General features: G+C 41.6%; 1 protein-coding gene across 1 annotated transcript in view; it reads left to right on the forward strand.

The window, feature by feature from the left end:
* CPS1 (carbamoyl-phosphate synthase 1) overlaps positions 1 to 24,588 on the forward strand; it is a 90,335-nt gene extending 65,747 nt beyond the window's left edge. The window contains exons 27-37 of the mRNA XM_040605144.1: positions 452 to 527; positions 3,862 to 3,939; positions 4,969 to 5,076; positions 6,290 to 6,379; positions 7,806 to 7,976; positions 10,634 to 10,708; positions 13,702 to 13,800; positions 19,168 to 19,227; positions 20,208 to 20,320; positions 21,598 to 21,727; positions 23,041 to 24,588. Coding sequence (XP_040461078.1) covers positions 452 to 527; positions 3,862 to 3,939; positions 4,969 to 5,076; positions 6,290 to 6,379; positions 7,806 to 7,976; positions 10,634 to 10,708; positions 13,702 to 13,800; positions 19,168 to 19,227; positions 20,208 to 20,320; positions 21,598 to 21,727; positions 23,041 to 23,139 — 1,099 coding nt within the window. The 3' untranslated portion in view covers positions 23,140 to 24,588. The remainder of the gene's footprint in view (positions 1 to 451; positions 528 to 3,861; positions 3,940 to 4,968; positions 5,077 to 6,289; positions 6,380 to 7,805; positions 7,977 to 10,633; positions 10,709 to 13,701; positions 13,801 to 19,167; positions 19,228 to 20,207; positions 20,321 to 21,597; positions 21,728 to 23,040) is intronic.
* The last annotated feature ends 558 nt before the right edge of the window (positions 24,589 to 25,146 follow it).

Below are 25,146 nucleotides of genomic sequence, written 5' to 3' on the forward strand. Positions count from 1 at the left end.
TGGCCTGTGCATTCCTGGCTTCATCTGTCACTGATGAGCAATTGGGCTAAAGTGAGCAAAGCATCTGTTCTGTCCTGAGCTGGCAGCTAACCTGCCCTTATGGTGAAGGTCTGGGTCCTCAGTGGGGCCATCTGGCTGACGAGCCATCTCCTCCGGCTTAGGGGGAGCTTTAAAGACTTGGGTGAGAAAGGGGATTTGGCAGCAGTGCTAAGGCTACATAACCACAGGTCTTTATTTGGTTCTTTGTTACGGTTCTGGAGGTCACCCGTCTTCCCTGGGAAGTGTAATGGAAGCATTAGGTACCATCTGCCTTTCTTTCAGTCAAGAGTCAAACAAGTGGCTGGAGTCAGGAGCTTGCTTGGCTAGTCTGTGGTGTGGTGTCTGACAGTGCTGTCTCCCTTGAAGTCAAGAGGGAAGCTGACCTGTCTTCTTTTCTTTGCCATTCTCACAGTGGGGCTGCAATGAATGTAGTCTTCAGTGAAGAGGAAATGAAGAAGTTCTTAGCAGAAGCCACCAGAGTCTCTCAGGTACCAGTCTTTGTGCTGCTACTGCTTTTTCTTTTTGTTTTTGCTGTATTTGTTTCACCGCTACTGTGTTTTCCATCTCTTTGTTTCTGCATTGTGTTTTGCTCACTCTCTCCCTTCCTTGTTTGGGGAGGACCCAGTGAAATTAGAGTTTGGACCAACATAGAACTGATAGCATCTTTCACTCATTTCTGACCTGTTTTGCCCAGCTTCTTTGAACTCAAAATTTTGTCATGGTATCTTCTCTCTTAGCAATTACATTTATTTATTTATTTATTTAATTTACTCATTTAAATGCAGGAAAAATTGCATGGTTTTTCTATGACATGTAACTCTCCAAACCATGTATCGAGTTCTATTTTCCTCTGTCACAAAAGCAGGACTGCTGCCTGCTTACTGTTAATCCAGTGAGATTATTGATCTGCAGAGTATGTAATGCAGAAGATTAAAGCTCTGATTTCTGTTCTAGATTTTTTTCAAAAGTTAGTTTGGTGATTTTTTAAAGTGTCTTTTTTTCTAGCAAAGAGAAAGGGATTTGGTCTAGTATGTTGAAATGTAGGGCAATTTCCCAAAGATATGAATGTTTCAGAACACAGAAAACAACTCAGTGCCTGAATTTCTTCTATTGTTACCGTCAGTATTATTATACAAGGGATGTCTGAAGAGATGAAAATATGGAAGGAAGAAAAAGTTAAATGATTGAGGCTGAATAAAGAACATACAGAATTCACAGTCTAACCTTTCAACAGTCTCTGAATTTGGACTCACCTTCTGGTCTGTTTTCTTCTGAGTTTTTTTTCCCCTGTTTTTTTGGTGGATTTGGTTTTTTTTTTTTTTTTTTTTTTTGAATGGTCGCTATTCAGAACAGTACTATAGCACCATAAACACTACAGTCACAGGAATCTTGGAGGTAAAAATAAGTAAGTCAAAGAGGAGCTCTCTGAAAACACAACTGGCTATGGAAGCCAGACACGTTACTGCTTACTTGGATTTCTTAGGTGGTTAAAGCTTGAACGAGAACAAAACCATGTGGTTTTCAGGTATATGAGGCAAATGATGGAAGTTTAGCATTTTAGGAAGAAAAGGTGGAATGGAAGGGAGATGTCTTACAAAGTAATAATATTGTGAAGGATAGGTTAGTGTGGAAGCAATCAGACCACTTATTATCATCTTTGAACAACTTCAAAGGCATTTTTGAAAGCAGGAGAGTACCACTGTTAGTTCCATCAGAAAGAATTACGTAACTAATTCTCAAAAGACTACAGAGGCAACCTGTGGTAGAAACCAGACTCAGCAGTGCTAGGCCTCCCAAAACACTTAGCTTCTCTCTGTATTTTATTTTAAGTACTCTGCTTAGTGTTTCCCCACACACTCAGAGAAGCAGACCAGGCAGCATCTTTAAGCCACATTCAGCGGGACAGGTTACTTTCTCATGCTGGTGGATGACTTTGGATGACTTTGTGATGGCAGCGGGTACCCTACAGGAGGCTGAAGCCCAGGAAAGTGATCCTTGGTCAGTTTAACTTGTCACAGCTTGATTGACTCGAATTGGGCAGTGTTGCTCTTTGTTGCTGAGAGGTCTTGTTTCTGGTACAGGAGGTCCTGCTGGGAGTTGAAGTTGTAGAGTCTTGGCAATACATGATGTATTCCTAGGGGAAAAAGTGGGTATTCCGTAGGATCCTTATGATGTCCAATTCTGTACACAAACAAGGCACTGACTTTTGCTGCAAACGTGACCAGTTGTGTACCATGAGTCTTTTCCTCTCTTAGTGCACCAGATCAGGGTGCTCTGGCCCTGATCCTGCAGAGACTTAGACTAATTTACATGCTAATTTTTTGCTAGTGTGGTCAGACTGCTGAAGGAAGGAAGACTTCTTTCTTCCATCCGGTATTTTATATTGACAAAACCTATAGCATAGATGAAGCTAAGCTAGCAAAAATCAAACCTGAACAAAAGTACTGTATTCTGCTTTTAAGTTAGGGAGGGTTTTTTTCAGTCTTGTCAAGGCTTTGTAGCCTGTGAGTGGTTCCTCAGAAGCTAGCAGTATTAGTTCAGAGCATACAATGAATGTGAGCATCTTTGTGGGACACAAGCTTTAGTTTTCTGGTTACAAAGCCTTACCTAGTTCTGCTTCCTCCAAAAGAATGGCTCCAGATAAAGTGCCTGACCAGTGTTGTTCTGTTGTTCAACTAGTTTGCTGTTACAATGTCGTGTCATTATGGCATTTATGTTGTCAACAATGTTCAAAACTTCTTGTACAAGTTGAGACAGATTAGAGTAAACAAGGTTCTGTGCACGTATAAAATCTTCTGGTGAAAAACTGCAGCAAGACAAAGTTATAGGACACAAGCCACTAAATTTATGAAACAGTGTAGGCTGTGGCATTGTCCTTGCCTGTGAATTTACCCTTGCACTGATAAATGTAAGGAATTGTGTCTTGTAACTTTCGGAGTTGCTTTATATTTTTTCAAGAGGAGCCTTGTGAGCATGCACTGACTGTCATTTATTCCATTTTATTCTCTAATAAATAACAGGCAGTTAATAGTGGATGGGACAAGTAAAATGTTGAGACATAAAGCTGGCCAGAAAGAATGTGGATTAGATTTTTAACTGTCTGTTGGAGCAGGCAGCTGGAAGGAGAAAGCACTAAAGGAGAAGGAAGTGTGTGCTAGCATCCCAGAGATAGGCAGGAGAGGAGAAAGGGAAACAATGTATACCAGGGAACTAACTTATTGAGAGTCAAGGACAGGTCATTCCTGGCCAGCTATAATTGGTGGCAACTTCTTCTTGGGACACTTAGGAAACCAAGCAGAGAAATGAGAAAGGAATGATCAGTTGCCTAAAATATATGACTCTAAAACAGCAAATGGCCACTATACAAAGTCATTAAGTATGCCAGAATCAATTACTTTGTGAAGCAGTATGTCCAGTGAAATGGCTGGGAGGCTCAGAGGGAGGAGGAATTGAAGATCTTGGAGGTACGGACTGTTTTTGGGAGACAGGATCAGAGGTCACTGGATCCATGCACATGTCCCATTGTCATCTTTTTGCTGCGATCTCACTTAAAAGCTCTTTGTGGCTTTGCCACAGATTTCCCTGTCATGGTGACATGGAGGGCTCAAATTTACGTATCAGAGACTTCGGGGAAATCATGCCAAGTTTCACCCCATTATGTCTTTGTAAAGGTCACTTATCTGTGCAAATAAGAATATTAATAGATTGGTCTTGTGAGATTCTGCTTCCAAAGGTTTTTCAGTGATGAGTAGCAGAGCACTTGGATGGTCCCCAAATACTCTCAAATAAAAACTTTCTTCTTTTATCTTATCTTGATGACAGGATCATCCTGTGGTACTCACTAAATTTATTGAAGGTGCCCGTGAGGTGGAAATGGATGCTGTAGCCAAGGCAGGAAGTGTAAGAACTTTGCCTTTTTTTTTTTTTTTTTTTTTTTGTATTAAACTTGTTTTTCAGGATTGGAGATTTGCAAAAATGTGTGGTTTGAACGACTTGCTATACAGCCATGGATTTGTGCAGAGAACAGTAAAGAAAACATGAATTCATGTTGGGTTCAAAAACATCATGCTTGAAAAGCTCAGCGTGCCTTATTGTATACATCTAAATATTTATTATTTTAAGCATTGCTTAACCATGTTAATGAATCCTTTAGAATATAATTTTTGCTGGATTTTCAGATTACTGGCTTCACAAATTAGTTTCATTAGAATTGTATCAGCATGTGTTATGATATTACCAAAGTTGTTACACCTTCACCTTGCAATTCATTACTAACCAAAGACTTCTCACAAAAAAAAAAAAAATCACAAACTTTTCATTTAGCAGACATATTCTGGTTTCAGTCTTCATTTTTAACCAGCAGACAAGATCACTTTTTTTGGTACTGAGGTAGTGCACCCTGATGCAATTCATTCAACTTGATACCTTAGGCCTGAATTTCCTCTGCTTGCTTTTCCTCATGAGTAAAACACCACAAAAGATTGTGTGTGTGGGGGAAAGCATAAAAATGGTGTTAGTTTGTACTTGTTTCTATTGGGGAATGACAACTTTTTTGTGTTCATGGCAAACAGAACTTAGAGAGCTGGTTTAAAGCCTAATTAGCTTTTACCTTCTGACCTTCTGTCAGAACGTGTGTTAGAGGAAGAAAGCCTTAGGATGGCCAGACTGTGGTAGGCTTTATCACGTGTGCAGTTTGCTTAACCATGGTACGAAAGACACTAACATGATCCTCTTGTTTGTATGCCTTGTGTCTGCCTCAGGCCTATTCTCCCCAAAACCTTGGGAAATTCACTTCCCCCACCCCCCATCCCCCATCTGTATCCTTGTTTGGATACAGCTCTGTTCAGGAGACTGTGCTGGGCTGGAAATGGGGGAACAGTTCATGAGAGAGGGCGAGGTGACTAACTGCTCTGGTGTTACTGTATGCAGGTTATTTCACACGCTATTTCAGAGCATGTGGAAGATGCAGGCGTTCACTCTGGAGATGCCACCCTCATGTTACCCACACAGACTATTAGCCAGGGAGCCTTGGAGAAGGTAGGTGTTGCACTAGCAAAGAAAAGAGAAAAGAAAGGAAGAGTTTGAATCTGCTTTCCCCCTCTGCTTAGAAGAACTCAGTCACCAATGGAGAAACCAAATCACGAATGTTTTTTTTTTTAAAGGCCAGTGTGGTATGTGCAAGTGTAGGATGTCAGTGTGCACTCTGTGATTGGCTGTCCTGTACATAGGATCATCTGAACTGTATCCCATTGATTTAAGTAGTAGATGTATACACTTTCAGGCCCATTGGACTTTTTTTGTTTCATTGGTTTAGAACCAGCTTCCATAGCAGTAGAGGATTGCCTAATCCGTACATATATGCCATGGTTCACTTTCTGCTTTCTTTTCTTCCACAATCCTTAAATGATCAGATCAGGTGTATGACTTTCTAGCTGCCTGCTTTTCCAGAAGGGATGTCAGGATGAATTAACCTCACCTAACCTTGACTTTTCCCACTTTTGAGAATAAAACTGGTAATAGAGTTAGTTGTTAAAATGCATTTTCTCAGTAAAATGTGCCATCCCTCACGATGTCATCCTTTTAAGGGTCTGCTTGGAAGCTAGCAAGAGCTGTAATGCAGTGGTCTGTGCCACAACTCTGTTTACAAGAATGTCAAAAGCCTTGTTTATGAAATAGTCATCTCCTGAAGCAGAGCCATTCAAATGCTTTTACTGAAATGGCATGTGATTTCTTGACAAACCTAGAAAATCAGACCATAGTGTTTCATCCATTTGTTCCAGAGTATATCTGGTGAGATGCATCCCACTGATTTGTGATGGGACAGGCATGTCGGGGAAATACTTTTTGGACACTTGTAAAGCGAAGTAGTTAATCTCAAAGGGCAAAACATCATTATTTATTATTTAACCAAGAAAGGTATAAAGGCTCCAGTATGCAGTGTAGGAATTGCTACAGACAGGGCAGGCTTTTATTCTCTCTCTTTCTCCTCCTTTCTCACACACAGATGAAGCTGATTTTTACTTCTGCCTTCAAATAGCTCTTTGAGCTCTAGGTTACCAGGCAAATTAAACATGTTTGCTTCTGAAAGATAATGCTATTATACCAAAATGAAGGTATAGAGAAAAAATATGCTAGGGCAGAGAGATACATCTCAAGAAATCCACATGTGAGGTGATTTATTACCATGACACTGTTTTGTGGGATTTATTTATTTGTTGTACATACGCACATTTTTACTTTATTTTTATAGGTAAAAGCTGCTACAAAAAAGATTGCAAATGCCTTTGCCATCTCTGGTCCATTCAACATTCAGTTCTTGGTGCAAGGCAACAATGTGCTGGTAAGAGCTCTTGTGACTGTTGAAGGAAACCAGGCTCTGCTATGGATAGCTAGGTGCATGTTTCCTGCACTCCCTGCCATAGCAACTCTGTAGCAATAACAGCTGTGGGTTTCTAACCTGCATTGTCTGACGATGTGAGGCTCACCTGTGCCACCCCTAGTCACACAGCTCTCCCTGTCTGTGTGGGAGAGAGCGTCCTTCCCTGCCTTCACGCCGAGGGTGAAGCGAGTCTGGCTGCATTATCTGCCAGCACTAGCTATCTTTCACTGCGGGCTGCTGTCCTTCCCAAAATGTTCAGTTTTGAATATGATGGACGGCACTGGGACCCGTGCCTCATCCTATGAACTGAATGTCATTGCTTTTAGACATTAGATGTCCTCTCTCATCTTTAGCTATTTTGATCATTAAAATAAGCCTTCCAAGGCACTGGAAAGAAAGCAAGACAATTTAAGTGTTTAAGCCTTTAATATAAGCCATTAAGGTGGCTATCTAAATAGCGTGGTCTTAGTAGCTAAGGGTAACAGAAGTACAGCAGATGTCTGACCCTTTACGGGTAGCGGCTGGCTTTCTGTGGCTAATGGAAGAAGGTCAGAGGAATGTGAGCAGAGTATGACTGAGGAAGCAGTGAATGGAAAGAAAAGCCCGGTGTGGTATAGAAGAGATACATTATTGGTGAAAGATCCTGTTTGGGCTATTAGTTGAGGAAAATGTACTTACCATTCTTCGCTTTTCTTATATTTCACACATAGTTATTTAGAATCTCCACAGAGGGTCAGAATGGAGTTTTTCCTTTCTTGCTTTCCCTCAGCTGTGCTTGCCTTTTTTTCTGGCTAAATTCCCCTTTTCCGTTCTGTCTTAATTTACCTATTTTCACCCTCCTTCACTCCCCCCTCATTCTTACTTACAGCAATTCCTCTGTTGCTAATGAACTCCACGGTGCACTTCTCAGAAGGATGCAGGACTTTTTTCTTGCTTGGGTCACTGAATGACTTCTGCATGTGGATGAGGAAAGTTGGTAAGGGTAGCCCAGTCATTCATGAAGTGCCATTACCATGGGAAAAGAACAAGGTGGGCTTCTAAAGTTTTACCTAATGCCTGTGTGTAAGTTTCCATGCCTCTTGCACATTAACTTAGGGTATGGTACAACACGTTTTCCAAAGTGAACTCTGGATAACACCCAGTTCTAATTTTCAGACAGTAGAGATGAAACTCATTTGCAGGACATCAGGCTCCTTGTAACTCAAGCTGGCCACTACCCTCCCTCCTTGCTGTTTTGTAATATTGAACACAATTTCTGTGCCTTGTATTTGGTGATCTGAAGAGCGTCTCTTCCAATAGGAATAAGGAGTGATTTCCAGAAATGTGAATGAATCTATTTCTTCACTGCACAGTCCCTGACCCTGGTACTTCTTTTTAATCCCATCAGGTGATAGAGTGCAACTTGCGAGCTTCACGCTCCTTCCCTTTTGTATCAAAGACTCTGGGTGTGGACTTCATCGATGTGGCCACAAAAGTGATGATTGGAAAAGAGGTTAATGAGTCATGCCTCCCCACACTGGAACATCCCATTATTCCATCCAGATATGTTGGGATTAAGGTATGGTTTCCAAAAGAACACCAAAATCCCCCCCAACAGAGCCAGCACCTAACACATTAATAGGCAATTAGTACTTTAATGTACAGAGAGAATAATTTACTAATTGGCCAAAGGTCAAATTGACCTTTTGTAGTTTCTGTCAAGATAATGTATCTTGGGAATTACAGAGAAAAATCAAAGGAAAATTATCCAGTGATTGTTAATAAAATCAATCTTCTTTTATTTCGTCTAACCTACTCTGAATCATGTTTATGGGCGGCATAATAACTATGCATTTGCAGAATTGAACACTGAGGTTTAGACTATTTCATAATACTATCTAGTATATGTGTGGACACGTACAAATTTTGTGTTCTGAGTGCCCCCCAGATTTCACTTTCAGGATTTAGGACATGGGCTGTGAATGCACGGAATCCCCTTTATATGCACCACCAGTTAAAATGGGAGTGAAAGTGTTGGATCCTTTGATTTCAGCGGGGCCAAGATTTTACTTTTCATAATTACTAAGCTTATGTAGCACCCAAGATAGCAAAGTGTACTGTAGGTATTTCTGAATGCTTAGTGGAATAAAAAAAATAATTTAAGTTCCTAATCATAAAACTCCAGAACAGCAGTGCAGAAAATACAATGCATAATGAGAATTGTTTATACAGAAATGTTCAAGCTTTAATAGCTTCCATATCAAGTGAAAACTGAGGAAACAGAAAACACCTAACATGTTTCTACTAATAAAATGTTCAGACCTATTAAAATACAAATAAAAAGCCAAATCTGCGGCCCAAGCGAGCTCAGCTTATTGTCAAGCCAGCCAGTCTAGAAGTAGCGTTATATTTTGTTTTGATGCTACAGGTAGGCATTATCTGAAATTCTAATCTAAGAATATTTTTCTGAGTGTTATTTATTTTTATTAATTTCAGTTATTTAGACCTGGGTCTTCTACTCTGTTGTTAGCTAAACCACCAAGTGTTCTCTCTTTCCTGGGAATGCTGGCTACAGAACGGAAAACCCAACTACATTCTTGAAAACTTGGCTACAAAGCCTTTTTATACTGGTTGTATTCTGTGTGGATTTGTCAAATATAAAAATCTGCTAATATCTTTAGAAAGGCTAGACTGAAAAATATTCCAGTTAAATCTGATTCTTGTTATTCATGCATCATATTTTCTGTCCTCTCACATTTTTATGATAGGAACATTTGCGTCAAAATGGGATTGTGTTTCTCCAGCAGTTCTTAAATGCTCTAAAAAGAGAATATGAAACTCTTTTCTTCTTTCTCAACATAGCTGCTCCTTTGTGGATTTGAAGTCCCACAGTTTTAGCCTTAGTGACTGGAATATTCTCTTGCCATGTTTGCTTGCAGTGTGATGCAAGTATCATGGCCTGACCAAGATTAAATCCTGGATAAAGCATGGCTGAATAAGTTTTAAACAGGATTTATTTGCAGTACCACAGCCTGCTTCTGCTGATGCATTTTCATGCTCACAGCAGACAAAAGTTAGGGAGCTGGAGGAAAGCTTTGTTGCTTGTTACCTTTCAAGACAATATATGCATAAAAAATAATCCACCTTTACTACCATATTTCAGCTTGAGACTGTAGAGTTGGCCACTGTAAAATTTTTTTCTTTATGTGTAGAAGAAGCAAAACCGATCTAAAAGTCTGGAAGACACATGATATTTTTTTAAGAAACCTTTCGCAATGAATTTCTGCTGTCACATTTTAGTTGATAATTGTTAGGTGTCATGAAACAGCAGCTGACTTGTCTGCAGTGTTACCTTCAGAGACTTCCAAGAACAGAATTATGTCTTTGAATGTAAAGCTAGATTCTTGGTTAATCAGCAATGATGGTGTCTTTATGCAAATGCCATTAGTAGTTCAAGGTGTAGAGAAGCCCTACAGAAAATTATTCCTTAGTAGAAAATTTACTCTGTTAGCCACATGTAGTCATTGGCTCTTTAACAGAGTGTTTCTTTCTCTCTCTCTTTTTTTTTTTTTTTTAAGGTCAAATTAGACAAGAGAACTCACAGACTGTAGTGACCAAAGCCCTCAGATAATGATAATGATCAGGGATTTTAATATTTTCAATCAAAAGATTAAAAAAAAAAAATATACAGGTCTGTATTTTGGGGAGGGAGAGGGAAAATACAAAAATCATAGTGTGTTCTTGTGGAATCGTTTGATTCCTGTGAGTGAAAAATTTCTGTTGGAGAACAGTTTTCTAAGAAAAACAGAGGGCCCTCAGATAGTGTATCTCCTTGTGTCATGAATTAGATGCTTCACAGCTTTTCTGTTTTAAAATGTGTCCTAAAGATGATAGTCATAGTGGACTACCACAGATTAGAAATCTGCCATCAGAATATGAGCAGAACTGCAAGAGTTAGAAGGATGATTTACTGGTGAGATACAAGTTTATTTGTTCCAGTCCATCATCAGGATGCTGGGGGAACTCACTTGCCAAGTAGTCCTTTGTTTATCAGCCTTGACCAGTGCTTTTTTTTGATTCATTCATGTCTGTCTCTTTCTGTCACTTCCAAGTGTAGCTGAATGGCTTTTGTTTTGGTTTTGTTTTGGTTTTGTGGTTGTTATGGTTTGTTTGTTTTTTTAAACTATGCATTAGATTTTCATTCTCTTACTATCTCCTACCTCTTTCTTTCACCAGGCCCCAATGTTTTCTTGGTCCCGGCTGAGAGATGCTGACCCTGTTCTCCGATGTGAAATGGCCTCTACTGGGGAGGTATCTTCTAGATTTGCCTTTTTTCTTTGTTGTTGTTGTTGTTGTTGAAACCAAGTTGACTTTAAACATCATGAATCTTTGAAACTGATCTTGTTACTGCCTGTATCGTGATGGCATCTGTAGCTTCTTCAGAAGATTTATAACATCTTTTTTAGCTGTAAAAACACACTGTCATGGAAATCCCAGTTTATTCAGCCACTGGATGTCCCTCTTTACCTGCATGTCAGCTCCCTGAGTTGGACCTGGTTGGTGTGACAGCCTGAAATGAGTTTATCTGAGAGCTGTTGGGTTCTGGGAGGTTCTTGATGTGCCAGTCTGTTTTATGAATCACCTGCTTCTAGACAGACAAGTGCTTACAGCTTTCAACCCCCCCCATTGACACATACCAGAATAGCAATATTGAGTCTCCAGGTCATAAGCGTTTGGTCTTGGAACATGCTGGTTTCTTGAAAGCAACAACTATGTGTGGTGATATTTTTCTTGTTGCCAGGTAACATTGAGGCATGTCCCAAGGTGTGAAAGGAGAGAAAGGGTGAATAAAATGCGATGGCTGTAGTATGGACTGTCAGTATGATGAGGGGGAAGCTGAGCTACTTCACCTACTCTTTCTACTGTGAAGTGCTTCCAAAATGTCTCTGGTGTATGCATGGCACACTCTAAAGGCAGAAAGCTGTTTCTCTTCCTTTGTAGGCTCAGCACTGACGGGAGCCCTCACTCCTCAAGGTGTACAGGTTTCTGTCAACATCATTTGAAGGGATATTAATTCATCTAGAACAAAGAGTTTTGTTTAAGAGTTATTGCTGAGCTGTCAATAGCTTCTGTAGATATACCTAAACCATCTTTAAACTTGCTTGCTCTGTTGCTTCTAGAAAAGTTGTGGTAGCAATAAACTTATTCTGGGCTAGAAAGCCCACTCGGGAAGTGATTAAATACTGAAGGTAATTAGACTGGCCTGACTCTGTTCTACCATAGCTAGGCAGGTGGCAGAGCCTGAGCTGCTCCATTTGATATGAGCTTGGGTATGTCTACATGAGCTTTTTTCATTAAGAAAGCCTTATAGTTTAGTATGAAAAAGCACTATACCCAGATACAAGGTAAGAACAGCCTTAGGTCTCCTACATCTCTCCAGAATTACTTTATTTTGCTCTTCATAATGTGAGGGAAATCAATATTGCAGAAGATTTCCTTTCAGTGTAGTTAATGGGCAGAAAAAAGCCAAGCGACTTCCTTATTTTCAGAACAAAATTGATTACACAGACACCCACCCCCCACAAACACCCCCCAATGAAATAAAGGAATAAAAATGTAACTAAGGGCAAGAATTATTTTTCTGCTCTTTATATGGAGTTAGAGATTACCTTGGTCATAAAGGAGGGATTATTAACTTTTATGAGTTGGAAAGATCCATATTCACAAATGCCATAAAATGTGACAGTTATGAAAGTCTTTCTTATGAGTGAAGTAAGGATAATAACTTGCTTTGGGTAAAATGCTCAATTATTCCTCAAAGACATTTTTCACACACATGGCTTGATTTGGGCTTGAATTTGTTGCATCTATCTGGCAGAGATGTATTTTGTGGAAGCTGTGGTTCCCACAACAGTAGAAGACACAGTGCTGGGGGGTCCCTTTGAGTTCTGTGGCTATTCTGACCACGCCACAATGATAAACCTCTCCTGGCAGGCTGGAAACCCCTGGTCCGAGCGTGCATGGCAGGGAGCTGGCTGCCACCCTAGAAAGCCCAGGACATACGTAACCCCTCAGCCACTTACGCTGAAGAACAGACTGAACACTCAAGGATGAGTGTTTAGAGAAAAGCTGAGTTATTAGTTGTCATGATTTTTTTTTTTTATCCCTTCCCTTGTGGGATTTTGTTGTTGTTGTTGTTTGTTCTTTTTTTTACTTCAGAAGATCTGGCAAATCATCATTTGTTCTTCTTACATAGGAAATATTGGCACCATGGTAACGGTGGGACCATGAATATGAGGGCTCCCTCTGTGATGGGAGGGACCATAGCAGGAAAATGGGAGAGCAATTCTCAATCAGCCCCTTTATCCCATCTGTGTATGTGTGCAGATCTGTTATTTCAAAGAGAAAAATCTGTGACAGTTTCTGCTTCTCACTGTTTTTCAACAAGTGTGGAGTTAGCCAGAAAAAGCGAAAAGGTGGGGGGGTTGTTGTGGTTTTTTGTTTGGTTTTGTTTTTTTTAAAAAACTTTCACAAAAGCTCGTGTGTTCCTCCTTTCGTCATCAGAATTCCAAATTTTGGTAAGGAACATAGTTTAGTTCTTTCAGAAGATCATTACGGCATGACAGTCTGTGAACATCTGAGCTCCACAGGCAGTTCTGAATGATGGAGAACTGCTGAATGATTTTTATTGATTTCTTTATCAAGTCTTTGTTTACATAAAATAAATTATTATAAATTGTCATGATTTTTTTCTTCTTTTCCTAAGTGCATACTTGAATTTTGTACATCTATGGACTTTTAATGGAAAAACAACTTTATAGTCCATGGTTTATCTTCAGAGGAAATGCCAGAAATACATGACGGTGCAAGTGCTGTCTTACCCTAGTTGGCAGCATACATGCAGAGAAACATGCCTGCATACAGAATACTCACTAATATTTAAGCATTATATAATGTTAAACAATTCGCAGTGCACTCACAAACATAGGAGCAGAGGCTGTATACAGCATTCCCATAACTCAGCAGAATCAATTGTTGTTACTCCTTGGTGTGCTGTTTGAAACTAAAGTGTTGCTTATTCCTTTGTTATTGCTTCATTAAAATGATGAGATTTGTCTGCAATGATTTTCTTATTTATTTTTTTCTACCCCTGCCTGCAGGCTCCATGCAAAAGCACTCTCATTCTGGGCAAAAAAGTCAAAAGAGCCTAATTAAAAATTTAATTCCTGTTTCTTTTTAAAACAATGATTAGGGATTGTTTTTGGTTTTTCTCCTCATGCTTCCTTCTCTGTGCCTTTTCCCAGGTCGCATGCTTCGGGGAGGATGTATACTCTGCTTTCCAGAAGGCTATGCTTGCCACAGGGTTTAGGTTTCCTAAGGAAGGAATTTTGATTGGAATCCAGGTGAGTCCTAAGAATCAAAGCTGAGAAAGGACTGACACAGAGGAACTCAGTAACTGTTGCTTTGGTTTCATTCATGTGTCTTTTTGGCTTAAATATGTGTCTCTGTGATGCAGCTTGAAGTGCAGTAAGACAATGAGGAATAAACACCATGGAGAGGTCTTTACTGAATTCTCTGGGGCTGGCATATTGTTTGTTTTTTTTTCCCCTCTGGCTCCTGATGGTTTCTACTGGGAGCTGCAGAATTTTGCTGGGAGCCAACCCCCGGGATTGCTGAAAGCAGAGGTCTGGGATCAGAGTTACAAGCCACCTTCCTGTGGGGAGCAAAGCCTATAGACAACTGGTTCAGAGAAGTGTCCCAGCTAGAACTGAGAGCCTGCTCCTTGCTCCCTCCCAGGTGGGAGCCCTGGGGATGCTACTTTCCAGTCCTGACATATGAACTCCATCTGTACATTGCCTCTTGCCTTTTTGCAACTAGTTCCCCTCCACCCCCTTGAAACAGTGAGACAGTTTCCATACTGCAAAGCTGGACCTGCTAATCTTTCCCCATAGGTGCATGTATTTCATTCCGGGTAGAGCTGTCACACCATCCAACAGTGTAGGAAACATAATGTTGTTAGGTTGTTGTGGGGCTAGTTATTGGTGTAACCGTGTCAGGCAATGAGACCTCTACCAGGTTTGGCACTGTCACATTCCTCTCCTCGTTGGAGTCACGATGGGAACGTACTTGAGTGCAGTCTGGCAAGGGATTAAAGGACAACAGTCTTCACCCTGCTGCATGCTTTCCTGGCTGCCTTGAGGCATAGCTGCCATTATTTCTTTCCCTGTTTGATGACAGTGTGTTGCCAGTATTGTTCCCTACCATGCATCTCCTATCAGCCAGCAGTAAGTAGCTCAAAAGGGAAGAACCAACACTACATTTCTGTAGCAATGTTTTTTCTTCCTGTATCTTGCCAGAGCGCTCTCTTCTTAGGGACTGCCTCTCAGACACGTATTCTGCAGGTCCCATGATTCCACGCTAGACTGGAGCTTGGACTTTAGTTTCATCTTTTGCTGTCAGCAACCCTCAACGTTGCTGTATGTGACAAAACGTTTAAACAGTGTCATCATGGGAATGTCCTCCAGTGCAATGGCTTCTGCAAACAGCCTTTACGTGGAGAAATTCCTGATGCTTTTTTCTTAGAAAGAGCCCTGCACCTCCTTTTGTAAGGAGGATGTGCATTTCAGCATGAAAAGGTTGCTAGGCAGAAAAGCAAAAAGTGTTTGTTCTTTGTCACAGAATGGTTACCAACTGCAGGAGGTGCTGAAGTCAGAAACGCTTTGCAAACTTTGAGACCTGTGTATGTTCTTCAAAAATATTCAGATGTTTCCACTGCAACTAGAACATACTTGGACCCCATAAAGACAACTGATTGCCTCCTGCCATTTCCCCATTGTGCTTGTAATAACCTTATGCCCTACATTATTGCATAAAGCCAATAAAAAACCAAAATAGAATAGATGAATTTTCCTGTCAGACAACTGGGGTGTGAAAAATATGTTGGGCTGTCTCTGCCAGCAGAGGATGTGAAGGAAGTGTGTGAAAAATGGCCAGAAAGGAACATGACTTCTGCTAACACAGATTACTGCTTAGTCCTTAAATATACACATATATACACACGTCTATGGATTGAAACTGTTGCTCTAAGTTACCTCAAATTAGCAGAAAAGTCTTTGCTTGCTACCTAGATAAAATGTAAAAGTTCAGTATGAAACTTAGTTAGGGCAGTTAGTCGTGTGCCTACTGTATACCTAATCACTGCAGATTTTGAAACAGCATCTAAAAAGGGGGGGAAAAAAGCAGGAGAAGAAAAAATGAGAGCCCAGTGTTTAAAATTTAAGCCTATTTTCCTGATAGCAGCTGAAGGGTAACAGGCAGCAAAGAGTAATTTTAGCTATAGAAAGCATTTATGTAGGTTCTGTGTCAATATCTGTTAAACTGAGCCAAATGTTCTATGTACGCAGGTCTTAAGAAAAAAAAGGTGAAAAAAAAATAACACAACCCCAAAAGCTCAGCCCCCCCAAACCTTTTAAAAGTAACAAGATTCTGTCCTTTTTAATGAGTAATTTACAGTTTATTTTCTTGCCAAAGAAACTTGAAAACAACCGATCAATCGTTTAAAGGTCTCTCTTCATCTCAACATATTTTGATTTATAATTAAACTGCAAAAGAAGAAGTATGATGTTAATGCTGAGAATGACGTATTGCTCCCTCACCACTCTGGAATTTGTCACCTACCTACTTTTCAATGGTCCATTTTGAAACAGGGGAGATGAAGCCTTGTAGGAAGGGGAGGCTGAAATGCTGACCTAGACCTCATGTGCAGACTGTGAGTGGTCTTCCCCGAGTATTCCAGGCTGGAGGGGAGGGGAGCCCCTCACTGCAGAAACAAGAGGCACAAGGAACGAGGCATAAAGCAGGCTGTGAACACCAGTAGTGGTGCTCTCATTTGAATCTCAAATATGAGGTCATCTGCCTCAAACTGGCAGAAGCTGTCAGTATATCCTCAGAGGGGGAAATACAGGCTCAGAAGGACAGGTATCAGGTTGCCCCTCTCCACCGTCACTTCATGTTTAAATGTCATTGCTGTGAGGGGGTGATGGGCTGGAGGTCCCTCCCTGGGCAGAGGCCCCTGGCTTTCAAACTGCAGAGTGGTTTCTGCAAGCTGTTCTGCTGCACTAAGGGCTGATTCTTGTCAGGAGCACGTACCTCAGCCCACTTGGGTTTCTCTGAGGAAGGTGCCGTGCTTCACCTGTAGAAGATGCTGAGTGCAAAACATATCCCACTTTCAGAGGCTTCGTTGCTTCATGACTAATGGCTTGCTCTGATTTTTAGGCTGGACTTTTAGCTCTTGCAGAGACCAAGAGGCCAAATGGTCTTGAATTCAGCTTCCCTCAAAAGTATCTAGGCTCAACATATTTAGGTTATTCAGTATACTGAATAGGTTATACAGTATACCTTTATGCCATTGCTATTAGTTATGTTGAGGTGGGAGGAGGCTGCCTTCTGGAAGGTGAAGTCAAATAGATGTAGTTAACAACAGCAGGCAGGGAGATCTTAGTTTCCTTGCAAATGTTTCATTCTGGGGTATTTTGCAAATCGGGAGTCAAATGGCTGCGCTGCGACCTGCAGTCCAAACAGGTCCCCATACACCCAGGTAACAAACTCAGCCTGGCTGAGGGGCGTCCGTGGTGGTGTGCTTACGGGTTGCAGTTCCAGTGGTAACCCTGCTAGGGCCATACGGAAATGCTGGTAACAAAGGAATCGTTCTCCAGATCCAACAGGCAAGCACTCCTTGACATCTGTGGGACAGCACCAGGCAGGCTGGGCAGCCAGCCGGGGCCGCAAGCCCCCTGGGTGGTCCCTGAGTTGTGAGCACGCTCTGACATTGCACTGGGCGAGGTTGCCCGGCATCTTAGGGGCCCGATGCTTTTTCAGGGTAAACGGAGTATGACTTTCTTGTTAGACAAATGAATTTCTACTACTTTATGCAAACTGATAATCTGACCTGGTTTCCTTTCACAATTTGGAGAAATCTATGATGCTGAAACCCTGAGTCTGCAATTAAATAATTTATATTTTATGCAAGAGGAGTTGAAAAGCTCATTTTATTTTCTTTCCTGATTGGGCTATTCAGTGATATCTCTGGGATGGAGTGCATCTGTCTTACATCTGTGCTGGTGACCATGAGATGCGGAAAGCATTGATGGAGTATTTTATTTTTAAATCCCAGCACTCCAAGTCTGTTGTTTCAAGGTAACCTTCTGCCTTGATTCCTTACAAACCAGAATTTTTGCATGCTCCACAATGGGTTTTGATAGAGAATTCAAGATTAGCACAGGAGATGAGCTGGCTCCATTTTGAGCTGGATCTTAGGGAGAACTTGTGTCGCTGTATTGAATTAACTGAGGATATAGCCCTTTACAAATGGCAATGCATGCTAGCAAACATGAGAGAGAGGTTATGAGAAATAGAACTTTTCCGATAAAGGAAAAAGAATACAATTCTCCTACAATAAATATCTTCCACTAAATAAATCTTGTAACTTCTCACCTTTAGTAACTAATGGTTTCTTACACAGGTTCTTTCAGCCAGCTTGTAAATCTGAGGCTGCTCCGATGCAAGCTGACAGCTGTAATTTCTTTTCATGGAGAGGCTGTTTTATGTGTCACAAGTGTTCAGTACATGTTTGATAGAAGTTTATAATACTGTTTGAAAGCCAAACCCCCTGACCAGAAGGCAGAACCATTCTCTCTGACTGGGAAGCTGCCAGCCCTGTCACACTGTATATTTATATTTTCCAGTTAGTGTACAGAATGAGATGGCTTTCAGAATGAGGTTCTTTCCAGTGTGCTTGAAAAAAACCTGTTGATTCCTTTGCTTCATAGGAAATTGTTCACCCTTCAGAATGTTGCACTCTCACCTGTATAGGTTAACCTATTAGTAGCTCCAGCAAGGACAAGGGAGCTAGCAATAATCTCACTTGCAAATGGTCAGACCAGGCTAAAGTTAAAAGCAAGGTCTGGCCTGCCTTGGCAGTGAGAAGGGCATGTGTTGCATCTGAGCTTTGCATTGCTGTACCTTCAGCGTCCTGAAGAAAGTTATGCTGGGATCAAATTTTTACTCACCTGTTGTAAAATGGCTTGTTCAAGTGCAGATGTCTACAGAAGGTCATCTTATCTGTACTTCTATATTCTGTTGGATCTGGGTATGCATTATGAGAGTTTCTTTCAAAAACACCCTAAGTACTTGGTCATTCAGGTCCTCCTGGGAATAGGGTGTCCCAATTTCCTGAGTGGTTTTCTATTTCCATAGACCCATGGGAGTTAGAAATGAACTCATGCGTATGCAGGCTCTTCTTCATGTGAATTTGCAAACAGAGTATCCAAAGGGAGCCCAAAGCCTGTCCATACATTATCTGCCAGATTAAAAGGCCAAATGTTTGAGCAGTGATTGAAAAGATATTCAGTTAAGAGCAGAGGAGACTTTAGTTGGTGTATTTGAGAAGACACTTCCCCAGATATTTAACATGCAGTAGTAAATCTGTGGTTGCAGTCAAATTTGGAGTGGGAACGCTTACCCTGGTGTTGTAACAAAATATGTCTCAGCTGGGGGTGACTTGGGCTTCAGGATCCAGACAGGTTTATTGGAATGACACCGTACACACAAATTCAGGCATTTCTGTATGTGTGCATGCACGCACACACACACACTTAGCACAGAAAGGTGTGTTTGCCTCAGCACAGTCTGGAGGAGCTTTGTGTTGCTCAACAAAACACTGTTTCTAAATCCTAGCTTTGATGCTGTATCTAACAAATTTCCTTCTTCAGAAGTCCTTCCGCTCCAGATTCCTCAGCGTAGCAGAACTACTGCATGAAGAAGGTTTTAAGGTAGGTGGTTTCAGTTATTTAAAGCTAGCGTGTTCAAAATCTGAAACATACTCACCCCTCTACAGGAATGTAAAACGTCAGAGTTTATTTGGAGGTAGAGGAAAAAAAGGACATTTTTCATGTACAACAGTGGGTTTTAGCTGAGGGACCCGTAAAGTCAGCAGGTATCACCCAAATGAAAGTTTTCGTGATTGTTTAATTGAATATGTGGGACTGTTATAAGGCTAAAACCAGCCCTGGCTCTGCTATCAGCCTGCAGCCAGGATGTCACGTTATAACTCATCTGAGTTCTCCAAGAAACAAAAATGCCAACAAGATGCCATGTATGACAGAAGGGGAGGAAGTAGAAGCCTTTTTTATGGAAAAAGTCTTTACAGTGCTTCATCTTCAGTGATGTTCACAAGCTGCAGACATGAAATCTGTGGTGTTTACATCCCTCTTGTAATTCTTCTGCATGATTTTGCATCCATATCCCTACTGAAAGGTAACTAACAACATAGCCACAGAAGATGGGCGAGAGCTTTTTAGTATTAAGTATTATTTTCCTCAGTGGCATTAGTGTAACTACTTGATTTACAGTTCTGCCCTTCAAAACATAATGCTAGGCAAAAAGGAAAGGGGAGTGTGGGTGGGTGGGTGGGCTGCAAAAAATTTTTTTAAGTGATTGAACTTAACCCCATTGAAAGTCAGAGGGATTTAGGTTTTCCTAAGACACCTAACTCTTTCTGGATGTGTTACCACCATTCATTGACAGTCATGCATCAGCACATCACAGATAACAGAAAGCTGGGAAAGTCATGCTGTTCTCTGTGTGTCTCTCTCTGTATGGAGAAACACCTTTGTGATGAAAAATGCCCTCCAAAATCAGCTCTGACAACCAAGCTGTGTGTTGGGTCAGACCCTTGTGAGTTAAATGAAAAGTTTCGGTATTATGAAGCACGTAATAAGTAACCTTTTCTTTTTATTTTTCCTCTTAACAGCTTTATGCCACAGAAGAAACTTCAGACTGGCTCAATGCTAATGGCATCCCAGCAAATCCTGTGGCATGGCCATCCCAGGAAGGCCAGAATCTGAGCCTCCCCTCAGTCAGGAGGTAAGAGTAATACCTTGTCAAATTTGTGTTAACATAGAATCATAGAATGGGTTGGGTTAGAAGGGACCTTACAAACATCTAGTTCCAACACCTCTGTCAAGAGCAGGGACACCTTCCACTAGACCAAAGCCCCATCCAGCCTGGCCTTGAACACTTCCAGGGACGGGGCATCCACAGATTCTCTAGGCAGCCTGTGCCGGTGCCTCACCACTCTCGTAGTAAAGAATTTCTTCATTATATCTAATCTAAGTCCACTCTTTTTCAGCTTAAAGCCATTCCCCTTGTCCTATCACTACATGCCCTTGTATAGAGTCCCTCTCCAGCTTTCTTGTAGGCCCCCTTTGGGTACCAGAAGGCTGTGACAAGGTGTCCCTGGAGCCTTCTCTTCTCCACGCTGAACAACCCCAACTGTCTCAGCCTGTCTTCACAGGAGAGGTGCTCCAGCCCTCTGAGCATCTTCCTGGCCCTCCTCTGGACCTGCTCCAGCATGTCCATGTCCTTCTTCTGTTGGGGGCCCCAGGGCTGAACGCAGTGCTCCAGGTGGGGTCTGATGAGGGTGGAGTAGAGGGGGGCAATCACCTCCCTTGGCCGGCTGGCCACGCTTCTTTTGATGCAACCCAGGATTTTGTTGGCTTTCTGGGCTACAAGCACACATTGCTTGGCCATGTTGAGCTTCTCATGCACCAGCACCCCCAAATCTTTCTCCTCAGGGCTGCTTTCAGTGCATTCTCTGGCCAGTCTGTATTTGTGCTTGGGATTGCATCCCAAGCATCAAACATTGAGGACAGCAAATACAAGGGGCAAACTGCTGACCCTGTTCAGATAGATGATAGTGATTTAATGGGACTTCGGATTCAATCCAAAGGTTTTGTTTTATCTGATTCTGCCTGGAATTGCCACAGCAGGTTTTGGGTTAATTAATGAACATCTCATTGAACAGTCCTATCTAAATGGCTTGGATGTATTGCTCCATGTGACATATTCATGCAAGGATATGTGGGATCTGAATATTTAGTTTTTAATAACAGTCAGTCATGCCTTTAACAGAGCTGTATGAACACTGAATATTGCTTTGCATCACTGAATAAAACAGAAATAAAGCCCAAACTCCTGAGTTGCAACTTAGTGCCTTAACCCTTTAACCCTTCTTTCTTGGCGTTACAACTAAACGCAAATGAAAATTTTCAGTGTTGCTTACCCGCATGCCTCTGCTATTCATCATAGATTTTCATTAATCAAGACACACTGTGATACTGTCTTGTGCATTGTCTCTTTAGGCTGATAAGGGATGGGAAAATAGATCTGGTGATTAACCTGCCTAACAGCAACAGCAAGTTTGTTCATGATAATTACGTGATCCGGAGGATGGCTATCGACAGCGGGATTGCTCTGCTCACTAATTTCCAGGTACTTCCCATGTTGTTCTTTCTCCTCTTAGCTGTAAGAGCCTTCCAAGCTTTCAAGCACTTTTGACCTTAGATTCTACTGCGTTTGGACCCTTGTTATGTCTGACACATAATAATGTGCCAGAAAATCTTGGCAACACAATTGTTTGAATGTATTTTCTTTTTGCTACTATAGAAAATAACAATGCTCAAGGTAAAACAAAAAAACAAAAAAAAAAAAAAAAAAAAAAAAAAAAAAAAGAGAGAACGAAGAAAATTTTGAGTCCTGCACTGCAGCTGAAGTTGTTGCTGTTTCGTTTTCACTTCAGAGCAAACTTCTTGCACAAGATTGCCTGTAACATGTTTAAATTACACATGGGAACAGTTTTTTAGTGGGATGTTTTTCCAGTACAGTCCTTAAACCTTAAAGCAGGATATAGCTGGGCTTTCTTGAATGATGCTTGGGGTAATCCAGTTTCAAAGTGCCATCCAAGTGGAATTGCTGCCTGTCCTGTTGTGGTCCCCAGTTGCAGGTCATTATGTGTTTGTAGCTAATGACAAACCCTTTTCACATACTGATAGGGGAAGAGGTATTTGGTAATGCAAAGTGGACTCCTGCTGCCAGCAGTACCTTGACTTCCTTTGCAAGTGGCTTCAACTGTCACAAAAGAGCCTCATCTGGCTCTCATTAAGCACAGCAACCAAATTCCTGTTGATTTCAGTGGGCACTGACATGGAACCCAGTGACTTACACTGGTGTCCAACTGTGCAAAATCTTCTGCTGTGATTGGAGTGACTGGAGAGCAGGGAGAATGCCAAACTGTAAGTTCATAGACAGGATAATGCCAAACATGATAATGCCAAACACGATTAGTAGGAATGGGAAATTGCAGACCCATCTTTTGCCTACTAACTAAACACACACTGATGACCAGAGCAGGAGTCCCCATCCAAAATTCCTTACCACACCCACTGATGCATTTCATTGAACTCTTTTGATTGCAGAGTTTTAATCTTTGAGTTTGAGAGAGGAAAAGACCCCTGCGTTCTCATAAAGGTTTGGGCTGTAGGAGGAGACGGCTGTTCTCCTGGGACAGAGCTGTTTTGCCAAAGAAGCCTCTAGTGTCTCCAGCTAAATAGGCAGGCTCCAGGGGGCTGGAGCCAACCCCCATGCACAGTCACCTTGAAATTGGTACTGATTTGGATGGACTCAAGGACTGGAACTGCACAGGATAGTTTCTGGGTGACAGTGTAGGAGTGTGGAGCCTGCTCTATTACTCAGCCTTCTCCAGAAGGCTTTGCAATGCTCAGTCCTCCTCTGCTTTATATTGACAGGTGACAAAGCTTTTTGCTGAAGCTGTCAAATACTCTGGGAAATTGGACTCCAGGAGTCTCTTCCACTACAAACAGTTTGACAACGGAAACACTGCATAGAAGACCTATCTCCAACCTGCAATGCTTCTGGCACCACAAAAGAGAGGGGGCCTCAGATCATACACCTAACCATCTTTCCATGGATTTTATAGCATCTGCACTGATTGTTTTACCAACTCCAACTAATTCCTAGCCAATACTTTCAATGGCTCATTGGAAAGCTGTCCTCTTCCCAGCCTCTACCCTCTCCCCATTTCCACAAAGGATCAAATATCAGTTACTTATTAGATAGGTAGATCCTGACACCACCATAGCAGAGGAGATGATAGGAGATACAAGTGATTATACATGGGGCTGGTTCTTTTCATAACCGAGCCTGCTCCTCCTTCGAAATGCCTTCCTTGCGTCCATATTCCCAGCTATTCTCATGCTGGATTACCCAGATTCCCATAGAAAGCCATGTAGCTTTCTCTTTCCATTGCTGATTACTGAGGATTTTACAACTTTACATAACAATTGAACATCCTCCTTCTTGATTCACCCAAAGATACCATGGATACCTGCCACGGTGATGAGTGTAATAGGAACTCTTTAAAGACATATGAACACGAATTCCTTATGGTTTCCTGCAGCAGCTGACAGGAATGATGCAGCTACTTTTTGTAGTGTTTTTAACCTTGGCCAAGAATCTTCTTCAGCCTGTAGATTTGATGGGAGAGGAAGGCTCTGTGTGTGTCCTGGAATTGCTTCCAAATCCTTCTCAGTCCTTCAAGCTATTATTTTTAAAATTCTGGCTCAACATTCTGAATTCAGGCTGCTGTCCCTGTGTCATAAAGGCTTTCTCTCAGCTTTGTGTCTGGCTTCAAAAGTGGAGGACTCCCCAAAGACTTCTGTGTGTTGCTGTCCAATGTTTTGTGCCATGATTGTGGGCATTAAAATTGAATCCTTTCAAAACAAGGTGGAAGTGTTGCAGTGCTTTACCCCTCCAAATTAAGTAACCCCTTCACTTTTGCTCCAGTCCTCTCTGCTGCTTTTTCATCTCTGGCAACACCCGCAAATGCTGTCCATGGAGCACACCCACTGTGCCACATGATGTGTGTTAGCACTTTCTGTCTTCATGGCTAAAGATTTCAGCAGCTCTATGGGCAATAGCACTGCATCCTACAGTATATACAGTACCTGTCTCTAAACATACAGCAGCTAAGGAACTTATGCGTCTGTCTTTTTTCCCCCCATGTTGCAGTATATACAGAGCACACCCTGGAGTCAGGATGATTCAAGATGATTCAAAGTTGGATGACTTCTCTGATGCTTGCTAATCTAAAGTGGAGCATTGTCCTCCAGCCACACTCTTGTCTGCCTGAGACACCAGCTTCAGGGCACTGCTAGTTTGTAGTGACCTACCTCTTGTGTATCTCCAATACCTGCAGACCCTGGCAAGAAACACTGCTGCCAGCTAGTGCTAGATATGTGGTGGTGGAGCTGTGTACCACCCTTTCTCGAAGCTATCAACACTGAAAGTAGTGCACTTTGGACTGTGTTGTGGAGATGAACAAACCTAGGCTGCTGCTTACATGTACTCTCAAGTTCCCTTGGGTCCCAAAAATCTTTGAATGTAGAAAGAGAATAAGGGTGGGTAGGCAGTCTGTTTTTTTTTTTTTTAAATTAATACTAAAACACTTCAGGAAGAATATACAATCTGAGGAGAGCTGTTATTGACAAGTGCAAAGGAGCAATGCCTTTGAGTACCACGGGACTCTCTGACCAATTGGTACTAAGCACCAAGACCAAATTTTGGACCAAATGTGGACTTTATTTCTCATCTGGTTGGCATCTTAAGTTCTCTCGTAATGGACATTTCTTCAGTACTGCTGTGATAAACGCAACCCTGCCTGCTGTGCATAGGGAGAGCTTTGCACTTTTAGAGTACAGATGTTATTAAAAGAAACAACAAAACCCCACCAAAATTCCAGAAGAGCCCAAAGTCATTGAGAGCTCACCCATTTAGTTGTGAAATGGATGACTAATGGTGGTTAATGAAGTAGCAGTCTATATGCATCCTGCACT

The sequence above is a fragment of the Falco naumanni genome, chromosome 8, assembly GCF_017639655.2.
Source record: "Falco naumanni isolate bFalNau1 chromosome 8, bFalNau1.pat, whole genome shotgun sequence".
Taxonomy (NCBI): domain Eukaryota; kingdom Metazoa; phylum Chordata; class Aves; order Falconiformes; family Falconidae; genus Falco; species Falco naumanni.